Here is an 11,898-nt window from a genome sequence, read left to right as displayed (position 1 = left end):
GGGGTTGGGGGAGGCAGGGAGTGTTGTATGGGTCGGGAGTTCTGGGGGTCCTGTCAGGGGCGGGGAGCAGTTGGATAGCCGTGGGTGTGGATAAGGATTGGGGCAGTCAGGGGACAAGGAGCAGGGAGGGTTGGGAGTTCTGAGGGGGGCAGTCAGGGGGCGGGAAGTAGGAGGGAGTGCATGGGGGGCAGGGTGGGGGCGGGGCTCCCTGGGTGCACACCCTAATGAAATGGGCTGCACACGCCTATGCTTTCTGAACAATACTTCAGTGTTAGGCTGATGCTGTGGAATCTCTACCTTTTAGATGTTCTTTTCAAGTATGGCATGGTACTTCCAGGAGTGACATGGTGGTCCACACATTCACAGCTTGTCTTCACTGTATTGTTAGCTCAGATTAGTATACTCAAGTTACTCTATTCAAGCCAGGCTAGTTCCAGAGAGAATAATCATGCTGAAGCTACACAGGCAGCTGATGAGGAGTTGTAACTCGAGCTGCTATATCCCCACTGCATTACTAGCTTCAGCAGCACTTGAGCTTCAACACATCCTCATCTACCCTGCCCTCCAGGCTGGGTAGCTAGAGCTTAAAGCACCACCAGTTAGCTCAAGCTAGATATGTGTGTGGACGGACATGAGTTGGATTAGGGGCAAAACCTGAGGTACAGCTCAAGGTAACAATGCAGTGAAGACAAGCCATCAGAGATTTGCAGGTAAGGAGACCATCTGGGTTAGCCATGAGCAACATGGAGGAGGAATTAATTCAGTCAGTCCCTTCACTAAACATTGGAAGCAAGTGAAATGTAAAAAGAAGCATTATACATTATATTTTTATTATAAATTTAATTAATTTAGACTTGGAACTGCCTATTTCTTTGTACTTACTTTTTTGTGACATGGGACAAAAACTCTTCTGTTTAACAGCTCCATACAGTAAGTGCAGTTATCTTCAGTACAATTTCTTACTGGCCTCCTGGTTGTTACATCAACTGATTTCTCAATTTCCCAACTTTTAATAAATGCTTCAATTTCTTCCATATTTGTAATTATAGTCCTATTTTGCATCTTGAGGTCATCAACTGGGTCTCCATTACACACACCTTGAAACAGTGCATCATATTTAGTGAATAAATATAGTACATTTGTTCTTCAATTAAAGAAAAGTGCAAATGATAAAGTAATGTTAACATTGGATCAAATCCGTTTGTAAACAATTTTATTTGCAACAGCCTACTGCATTTGCAAAAGTTAGAATTTCCTAAATATGGTTTTAATTTTTATTGGGCACACTGTCACATCAACAATATTTTAGCTAGACAGACAGATCATACAGTTCAATTAAAAACTTTCTCAGATGTGGATTAACTGAAAATAACTGGTACTAAAATATGTCAGAGGCAGAATGGCAAACTCTCTCAGATTGTGCCAGATTCTGACACCCTTACTCACATTGAGTAGGACCTAATTCCACAAGTTCAATTATTAATTTAAATAAGAGTGCTTATGCAAATAACAGCTCACTGTGACAGACTGCAATATCCTGGACAAACCTTCTTGAATTAAGTTTAACATCTTTGGAATTCATTGTATTAAAAATGCAAATATGTACTATTGTGGGATTGCATGGAACTTTTTTTAGCAGGAAAACAGGATTAATGCAATCTCTGGGAGATATGAGGAACTTCAAAGCACACTTTGGGAAATGCATATAAAGTGGATTTCCTAGGAAATACTTGGGGGTGAGGGGAATGCAAATACCCACTTCAGATCCATGCTTTTGAAGCTACGCCCTGGAGAGAGAAACCAATTGTTGCTAATTACCTGCTCCTGGCAATCCCAGATCAAAGATCCTTAAACTGTATAAAGGGTGAACTAAACATATCATGAGTGTGCTAGTTCTGAGCTGAGGCTCTTATGAACTTGTCACCACAAGAGACCCCTTTGGGAAGGTTTGAAGACTCACTTGCCAGAACCCATATGGAAGACGGGGGTTGGGAGGGGCGGAATCTCTGATAAGTTTATTAGCATGTGTATAGGTTCTTTTATTGTTTTAATATGTTTTTCTGTAGTGCTTTTACACTAAGAATAAACTAGGCTTGCATAGGAAGTGCTGTGTGGTAACTTAGAACTGTGGATAGGTACATTGTTAACCCTCTGAATAGAAAGTAAGCAGGCTTGCTTAGGCAGTGTCTCTTGCTGGGAATAATGCAGGGTACTGTCCAGCCTGCAGATACCCCGGTCAGAAGGGAGACAGATGGGTGTCTCCACCCAAGAGAGGCAACGGCCAGGTACTCCAGAAGCCTGAGAATGGGAGCTCTTGCTGTACCACTAAGGGGAAACACAGGTGCCCTGAACTGTGGCACTCACCATGGGCAGGAAAGAGCTCATAATCTGGCACAGTATTTGGATTTATCTCAACATTTCTAAACGCTATCGTTATCAAAAGTAATTTTAAAAAAATTGAATAAATTGCCTTCTTTACCACAAATACTTGTGTTACTTGATTTCTCAGTGCAGAAAGATGCATCTAACATTTTAAAAATTAACGTTCCCTATTCTCTTATGAATTTGGTATTGTACAGAGAGATAACAGATGCAATTTCCATACTCAAAGACAGGTATTTAGAAATCACTGAAATATCTTCCTATAAATATATATTATACAAAGTCAACAATAAAATGGTAGAATTCGAATCTTTATGGATGGAGTTTGATTTAGCAAATAAGTAGTAGAGTTCTCTACAGCCAAGGTGACACTGAATATTTTTGATTGGGAAATGGGCAGCTGGGGTTCCTATGTCTTTTTATTATTATCTATTTTTTTTGTTTCCTTTTCTTCCCAGGCCATAGAGCACTTTTTAATTTCCTCTTGAGTTATTATGGACTTTTAATTTGTGTTTACGTGTTTTTAAAGTCCTGGTAGGCATGATTTGTGTCTTGAGATCTTCCTGATGTGTCTGGATGTAAAACAAATTTGTCATTATGGTGCAATTACAGTAGCTGGATGATTTCATTGTCAAACTCTACAAATTTTGCTTCATACAATTTAAACACCAAAGTCTCATTTAAAATGTGATTTAACATGCATGTATGTTGATGATAAGCAAAGTCCAAATTACCCACTATGTAGATTATTTCCACACCATAAACTTCACAAGTTTGGATTTATAGGTGATATACACGGGAGTTTTGCCATTGACTGCAGTGAAACCAGGACTTCACATGTTCTTTCCTTCAGGTAATAGGGTTCCCTATAACTGTCTTCTTGACCCTGACTACTCAGCACCTACACCTCAACCCCCATGGCAGTAAGGTTTGTGATATGGTGTCCCCTACTGTCATTGCCTACCTATGCGGACAAAGGTCACATCATGAAGGGGCAACCCACACTAATCAATGCTGAAATTAATTGATGCTTGGAAGAATCATAATGTGTGGTGTGGCAGATTACTGGGCCATCTGTCTTCAATCCTCTCCCTCCCAAGTCATGAATCCATATCATCATGCAGCTCCTAGGGGAGGTTTTCATGGGATTGGAAGAAAGGTAAAGCATGCACCAAAGCCAGCACTTCCCATCTCCCCTGGATTTACAGCTTTTTGCTCTTCTCAGCCCATGGGTGAGCTTTTGGCTTTAAGTACTTGATTTGCTTAGACATGGGGCGGCAGGTATGTATACTTTTTGGTGGTGTCCAGAATGTATCCAAGTCGTCCCCCCCACACACACACACACCTGCCTAAGGGTCTGGGAGGGAGTTTGGGTGCAGGATGGGGTTCGGCCTCTGGGAGGGAGTTTGGGTGCGGGAGAGGTGAGGGGTCAGGCTCTGGGAGAGAGTTTGGGTACGGGAGAGGTGAGGGGACAGGTTCTGGGAGGGAGTTTGGGTACAGGGTATGGGCTGCAGCAGAGGGTTGGGGTGCAGGAGGGGGCGGGCTCTGGGAAGGAGTTTGGGTGCGGGAGAGGGTGCGGGGGGTGGGATCTGGGAGGGAGTTTGGGTGCGGACTCTGGGCTGGGACATGGGGTTGGGGTGCGGGAGAGGGTGAGGGGTGCGGCACTTATCTTGGGCAGCTCCCAAAGCGACCTGCGCACCCCTCTGGCAGTGCCTCCTAGGTAGGAGGCCGGGGGGGTGTCTCTGCGTGCCGCTGCCTGCAGGCACCGCCCATTCAGCTCCCATTGGCCGCAGTTCCCGGTCAATGGGAGCTGCAGAGTCGGCACTCGGGGTGGGGCAGTGCTTGGAGACACCCCCCCGTCCTCCAAGGCCGCAGGGACATGCCGGCCGCTTTTGGGAGTGGCACGGAGCGAGGGCGGGCAGGAAGCCACCTTAGCCCCGCTGCGCTGCTGGTGATGGCAGGGTGGGCGGGGACCCCCGGACCTCTTTAAATTGCCTGGGGGTGGCAGGCGGGGCTGGAAGACGCTCTGGGGGAGGCGCGTGGGGGCCCTGAATATTCCTGGAGCCTGGGCAGCACGGGCCCATATAACTTGCCGCCACTGGCTTAGGCTATATATTTTATCTGGTGGAATTAACATTGGCCTGTTATTTTGAAATTAATTCTTTTAAAAAGAATAAAATAATTTGAAGTTTAACTCATGAATTTTATTTGTATAGAGCAGTAATTGTTAAATTACATTGTGACTGATATTAAAATACCTCTTTACACTTAGGATTATAATGTTATCTTGTCAGTTTGAATTTGACTACAAAGAGCTAAAGGGAAGAGGAAAGCTTTTAAAACTGATCTGTGACGCCAAATCGGAAAATAAGAATTGAAAAAAAAAAAAAAAGAAAAGAAAGAAAAGCTATATTATTCAAAACTGTTCCTGCAATTTTCTGCACTAGCAACTGTTAATTATTAGTTCTTCAAAGATTGAGGAACAGAGTATCCTCACTCTTAGAACACTTTTGCTCTAACCACAGGATCCCAGTTTTAATAAGTATTTCTCCAGCAGCTGTTGAATATTGATGTGGAAGCACATAAACATATTACACTCTGCAGAAGTTATATCAAAATTAAATGTGTTATACGGTTGAGTTGCTGTATCAAGTCAATAACAATTTTATAGGTCACATTAGTTATGAATCTTTATTTTTTGTTCTCTTCCCTATTAAATCTGTTGATGTGCCTCTTATGTCGAAGAACATGGTGAAACATCAATTTAGGGGTGCACTCAGTACCTCATGAGGCACCAACACCATGCCACAGATAGTTTTACCATGGTTATTTTTTCCCCCTTGCATTGCTCTTTTTTCCTATGGCTTTTCTTTCTGAGGACTGAAAACCAAAAAGCCCTGTCCATAAGCAGAAACAGTTGTGGATTAAGGAACCGTAGCAGGCCTGGATCTGGCTCCTGTATCTACAAGGGAAACAGCTCCTTAGCCAAACCCACAGATTTGGTAATTGCTCCCATCATCCCAGGGCTAGGCCATTCCTTCCTTTATGGTGGATGGGGGAGAAAGCTTTTCAGAAATTAGTATCCCTTTGCAAAGCCCACTGAATGCACTGCCTCCACCTCAACTCATTCCTTGGCGGTTTCTTCTGAGCACAAAATTTGGCTCCTTTTGCTCAGTGGATTTCATTAATATTTTTACATGCAGCCAGCGCTTTTGATGGGTGCACTTCAAATAGAGATAAATATATAAAATGTAGTGATAATTATTTACCCTGATATTATTTAAACAGGTGCTTTGAAACACAAGTAATATTCATTGATAGATTATGGATCCAATCCTGGGAGCCCAGATCAGGTAGAATTTTCATTACAATTAATGAGAGTTTCATATCTGAAGGACTTTAAGACAACAGATAATGGCTGATAAATCTTGATTGACAGCGGCATTAAGAAGTGGGGTATTTTACAACTTTTAAGTGAGAGAAGACTAAAAAAATAAAAAACTGTAGTGAAAAAAATATAATACAAACAAAGATTAATAGAGAAGATAATCTTACCACAAAGTCCTTCTGTCTTGGTAGATGTGTTAGAATGTAAGCCATATTGTATATCTATAATGCCTGTAACATGAGCCCACTTAATGCTAATGCCAGCAGGTGTGTTAATGACGTACATGGCACCAGTATCCTGAATACATAGTCCATGTTTTGAGAAAGGTAATGGTTGAATTACAGAATCCACTACTACCTAAATAAACCAAATATATTTTTTAATGAACAGCAGAATTCCAGAAACACATTTAATGAAATAGCAAATAGCATTTGTATTTTATTGTTTTAGATTGTTTCCATCATATTTATCAGAGGTAGTCAGGGTGTGCAAATCATGGCGTTTCTAATCAACCTCCGACCATCTCCTATAATCGCAAAGAAAGTAGGCAATGAGAGAAAATGATGAAGGAAGAATCTTTTGTAATTGTGAAAACAGGAAATGTTGCTTGTTCCCATACCCAACTGCCCAAATAAGAAACTCATCCTGTTTTCTTCATTTTTTCTCTCTTTCTATTATTGACTGGCAGGGAGATAATGGATTCAACGTAGAACTGGAGATCAGAAACTCAACAAATCTAGGAACAGTTCTTATTCTGGTTCCATTTTGAACATCTATTATGAATGTGTTTTGCAGAGTTTCCACCAACATGATCAAATCCCTGGTGCTTCTTCAAAAGTCTGTGAAACTGGGCCAAACGTTGGTTTTGTAAACCAACCAAAAACTAATAAATTTTTCTTGGTTTGGGGTTTTATCACAAAAGATTCCCACAGCTTTGCTTAGGGTCTTAGTTCAATATCCATCTGAAAGATAGTAATTCCATTGTCACAGTGTCCCCTAAAACCATGCTGAGGAACTATGCTACCTAGAGAATGACAAACACCACTTCCAGCAATAAAGAGGAGAGGCAGCTGACCTCAGTGCTATAGGAGATCAAGAATGAAAGAAGAGTGGGAAGAAATTGGTAGATTTAATGTGTATGATTTTTTTCTCTAAATCATTCATGAAAGAGGGATAACTGGAAGCCCGACAGCATATTTTATACAAAAAAAATTATAAAATAATACTGTTGTTCCTCTTGTAGTACAACAAGGAGAGGATGGAGCTGTACCACAGGAGTAACCCTGTTCCTACAATTTATAAACTGTAAAGACTGGTTTACTGCATGCTAGAACAGAGTAGCACTGTGTAAATTACCCTTTAAATACACATATGCTGAATATTAACAATTATTCTCACCTTTCTTGCCAAGCGGTTGATGAGTACTTTATTTGTAGGTGTTGTTACATTTAATTTCTTAAAACAGAGCCCTGAAGTGCCTCCAGGTGAAACCTTGTAAGAAAAATACCAAAATAAGAGTTTGGGGGATGGGTGAATATTACAGATAGTATTTATTTTAGCGTGTACAAGAAGTAAATAACAAGTGGTATACTTAAAAATTAACAAAATACTCACTAGTTTTCTTATTGAATTTGCACTCTGAAAAACATTTAAAAAGTAGATTAGAAATGCAGGGATATTAGTAACGTTCCTCCTGTTTTGCTATGACAAATTATTAGTCATTTTCAACACTGAGGGTCCTTCTCCTGCTATCTTAATGCTAGCTAAACTTTCACTAAACATGGGAACATATACTTCCCTGTTAGTCCCAAAGCATATGTTTATTAATATGGTGCATGCCTCTGTGTGTTTGCTTATTTGCTATGGAGTTAGAGCCAAAGAGCCTATTAGGGGAATCAAGCAGGAAAGACAACATCACGACCTAGATAAAGAGCAGTCCAACACTCAGACACAATTGCCAGCTTCACAGTAGTGAAGAGACAACTCCTCGGTCCCAACGCTGGTGACATAGCTATTTTGCCAAGGCTGAGAAGAGAGATCTCCATGGGAACACTTAATAATTACAGGACCCCAGGCCTAGAAAAGGGATGGGAGGTTGAGTATGTGGCCAGAGGCTGCCCAGGGTGTGTCAGTGAGATCAGACAGATAGGTCTGGTCTACACTTCAAAATGTAGATCAACCTAGCTACATCGCTCAGGGCTGCAAAAAATTTCATATCCTGGGTGTTGTAGTTAGGTCAACCTAAACCCTGGTGTACATGTGGCTATGTCAATGCCTCTTGGAAAGAAGGATTAACTACATCAGTGGAAAATACCCTTCCGTCAATGTAAAAAGCCTCTATGCTACAGCACCACCGTAGCACAGCTGTAACTCTGTAGCTGTGCCACTGCAGTGGCTGTAGTGTAGAAATGGCCAGAGTGAGAAGCTGAAACTGCAGCAAGGGCCATCTCCTTTGCACAGCCCAAAGATGGAGGTAACTGGGCTAGCTGAAACACACAAGGCCTGCAAGGAAAGAGTAAGGTAAAAGTAAATATGCACGTAGGCCTTTATTTTTTTATTCTTCACTCTACATGCTCTGTACCTTTGGGTGAATGATAAATAATGCTTTGTTTTGAAGAAGCTGTTTTTGAGTCACTTTAACCTAGAGGCTGCTCTAGCTGTATGCAGATTAGGCAGCTGAGGAGAGCAACTGATTTCTGAGGGCAAGATTTCTGTAGACTTGCTCCAGTACCCTCCACAGGGAACAGTAATGTAATGGTGGATGAGTCTGGCAGTGCTGCCAGCGGACAGGAGAGGCCCCCAACCAGGGCTACAAGAAGCAGGAAGTGGCACCCAGCCAGGATGCCAGGGAAATGCTCTCGCCCCCCTACCCAGCTACTCAGTGCAGGTAACATCACCGCCATGGTTCAGAGATGCTCCTGATGGCACCACAGAAGCTGATGGGGCTTCAGCCACAAGCACAGTGACCTGCCTGGCTCCATGTCAAATGCCCAGCCCTTACCTGCCACTCTGAGACTGCCCGTGCCCCAGCCACCACTGCTGCACTGGGCTCACTCAGCGGCCATGCTTCAACTCCACTGTATCCAGGTTCTGGTGGAGGAGTTGCCACCAGAAAGCTACAAGCCCAACAGCAATGAACTCACCCAGGAAGGCACAGGGAGGAGGACTAGGGTGTGCAGGGATTGTTGGGAGTCTCGGGGTTGCAGGCTCTGGGTTGCTGGGGGGGTGTGCAGGAGACTGGGCAACAGACTGGCAGTGTGAGGACTGAGGTGCGGGACTGGGCTGAGCAAGCAGGGGCCCAGATGCCGAGAATCCCACTCTGTCCACTGGGAAGAAGCCCACCACCCACTATGTGAGAGGATCGGCACCTCCAGGCTGGGTGACAAGGAGTTTACACTGCCCATTCACTGGAGCCCTACAGGCTGGGAGATGCCCCCTGCTGGTGTCCAGATCCTGTTGTGGATGAGCTGAGCATCTCCAGGGTAAGGAGCTGCTGCTATCCAGGGGCCAGGACTCCCTTTCCTCTCAAGCCCCAGGCAGCTGGTGCCAATCTTCTTGGAAAGGGCCATTGGGAAGGGCAGACCTGGCTGGGGGTATTGCCCAGCCAGTGAGTGGGTCTCAGCTGTTTGCAGGGCCTAGGGCAGAAGACAAGGGGATGTTCATCCCGGCCTGTCCCGGCTCAACCTGCCTGGGTGTCAGACTGTTCCCTCAATCTGTCAGCAGGGCCCAGCAGCCTCTGCAGCCCCAGGCTAGGGGCTACTCCATCAGCCCCTGCCCCAGCTGCGCATGGTTCGGAGGTGGCAGTGGTAGGGCCTGGGACAAGGGAGGTGCAAGGGGCCTGTCACAAATTTCTAAGGGAATAGGAATGGGGTGGAACACTGACGTTTTTCCTTGGCAGCACATTGTCTTGAGCAGCCTCTGCTTTAACCACCTCACTGGTCACAGGTCCCCCAGAGTGAGAGGGTTTATAGGTGCCAAACCAAGCTGGGCCTGTCACATTGGGAAACAGAGTGCTGACACCAAGAGAGACAGATTGGACCATGTGTTTCTACCCAGAGCGAGGTGTGGGAAGCCAGGCTTGTCACGTGAGGGCTGCACTTGAGAGGCACCTAAAGGGGTCTAAGGTACAGTTCACACAGTAACTAGGACCCCTTATCAAATTACAGTAATCACCTAAAACACCGCTTTAGTAATATCATAAAATTTAGTGTTTTGGGTCCCAATCCTACAAAATATTTGCTAATGTAGCCCATGTGGACTTTGCCCATTTGCCCTGTGCACTCCCAATGAAATCAGCCATACAGGCGCAGAGTTCCACAAGGGCTATCCCAATGCAGGACTGGGGCCCTGGGCCATTACTACAGTATACTGTAGGCATTTATTGTCTAAGGATAAGGATTGCAAGATTTGGCCTCAATTTATTTATGAGAAAAATGTAACCTTGAGTATTTTTTCTTGTGAAACTCATTTTAATATAATCAAATATTTTGTGACTCTCCCTCTCACACAAACCACCCACACAATGATCTTAATTCACCCGTGAGTTTTACCAAGTTTCACCAGCCTTGCAGAAAGTCAACCCTGAGAGAGGTAGCATTGGTGCAAGTCCCCCCAACACCCGCACCCAGCCAGTGCAGTTCCAGAAGTGTGAGGGGAGGTGGAGGCTTTAAGCATATCACTCAGGCATCCACTGCCCCAGGAGGACTATTGTGGAGATCCTGCTGCAACTTGAAGCTAGCATCACAAGCAAAATCCCTGGAGGAAGCCAGTGATATGGGCATCTTTTGCCTTCCTCTCATGGGACTGAATTCCCCTGGGGTGCAACTGTTACAGGCTAGTGGAAGGGGATATACAATTTGCACTTCCCTTCACCACCTCAGTTGAACTATGCTGATTTACCCTTTGAGGATCTAGTCCACTCAGTTGAATATCTAACAATAAGAAAGAAAACTATAGTTTCATTTCCTTGTAACAAATACAACAATTTCTAGTTACCCTGAGGTCTGTTTCATTTCCCAAGAGGTACAATAAAACATGTGCTTTGAAATATAAATAACTTACAATTTTTAAAATGGCTATCACAGTTAACTGGATGTTAATTCATGTTGTGCCTTTGCACCAAAATAATTCAACATTACTAAGGTTATTGAGGAAGTGATAGCATGCAAACATCTTACCCGATTAGTGGGACACTTTTCAATATGAGCAACAATTATTTCTCCTGGGAGCTTGACTAAAATGTAGGAAGCCATATTATAGAGGGCTATGTTATTTCCATCAAATGTAATAATGCTCAGTTCAGACAGTACAGAACATTGACCTAAAAAAGAACTGACATTTAATGAGGGTACCACAAAACTGACCACTACAAATTTCTTTAAATCTTCTATTTTTGGCAATAATTGCCTCTTCTGTAAAAACAAAAACCCACCACTGTTAGCTGGAATTGCTGTGCACAGCGCATTGAGCCGAGAGGAGAAGGAAGTACCTTATGTTGTTCAACAGCAACAGCTCTGGCCAGTTAAGGAATGCGCTGGATACAGGGACAGATCCTCAGCAGTTGCAAATTGTCATCACTCCGTTGAAGTGAATGGAGTAATGACAATTTACATGAAATGAGGGTCTGTTCCATGGGTCAAAAGGGAGACTCAATCATTCTTCTACAACTGAAAAGTCAGTGGCTGCAACACGGAGGTCTCAAGAATGTCATACATCTTTATGACTATCTATATTTTAATACTCACCTTTGCTACACCCTAAAAAAATAAAATAAAATTGGAGCGTCTATTGCCAGAATTAGGGCCTCATGCAACACTCTTTAAATTAAATGACATATCTATTGAGGTCAAGGCCTAAAGTTCGAGTTAGAGTTGAGTGAAATTTGGAATTTCCGTCCCGCAGGAAATTCTGATATTTCAACGTTTTTCTTTTGGGAAAAAAGCTGATATTCTAACATTTTTCATGGAAAGGAAATTTCAATATAGAAATGTTAAAATGCTTCATTTCAATATTTTCAGTCAGAATGTTCTGACATTCCCAAAATCAAAAGGTTTCATTCTGATTTGTTGGTTGAACTAACCTGAGACATTTCATTATTAAACTGTATTTTCCTACTGTGGCACATTGTC

General features: G+C 43.2%; 1 protein-coding gene across 1 annotated transcript in view; it reads right to left on the bottom strand.

Annotated features, from left to right (window-relative positions):
* Nucleotides 1-11,898, bottom strand: part of OTOGL (otogelin like) — a 143,951-nt gene that overhangs the window by 34,280 nt on the left and 97,773 nt on the right. The window contains exons 38-42 of the mRNA XM_026648946.1: nucleotides 10,948-11,090; nucleotides 7,385-7,408; nucleotides 7,169-7,261; nucleotides 5,938-6,127; nucleotides 883-1,097 (exon numbers count right to left, since the gene is read on the bottom strand). Coding sequence (XP_026504731.1) covers nucleotides 883-1,097; nucleotides 5,938-6,127; nucleotides 7,169-7,261; nucleotides 7,385-7,408; nucleotides 10,948-11,090 — 665 coding nt within the window. The remainder of the gene's footprint in view (nucleotides 1-882; nucleotides 1,098-5,937; nucleotides 6,128-7,168; nucleotides 7,262-7,384; nucleotides 7,409-10,947; nucleotides 11,091-11,898) is intronic.

This window comes from Terrapene carolina, unplaced genomic scaffold (genome assembly GCF_002925995.2).
Source record: "Terrapene carolina triunguis isolate 2854851 unplaced genomic scaffold, T_m_triunguis-2.0 Scaffold68, whole genome shotgun sequence".
Classification (NCBI taxonomy): domain Eukaryota; kingdom Metazoa; phylum Chordata; order Testudines; family Emydidae; genus Terrapene; species Terrapene triunguis.
This window is presented reverse-complemented; position numbering and strand designations above follow the sequence as displayed.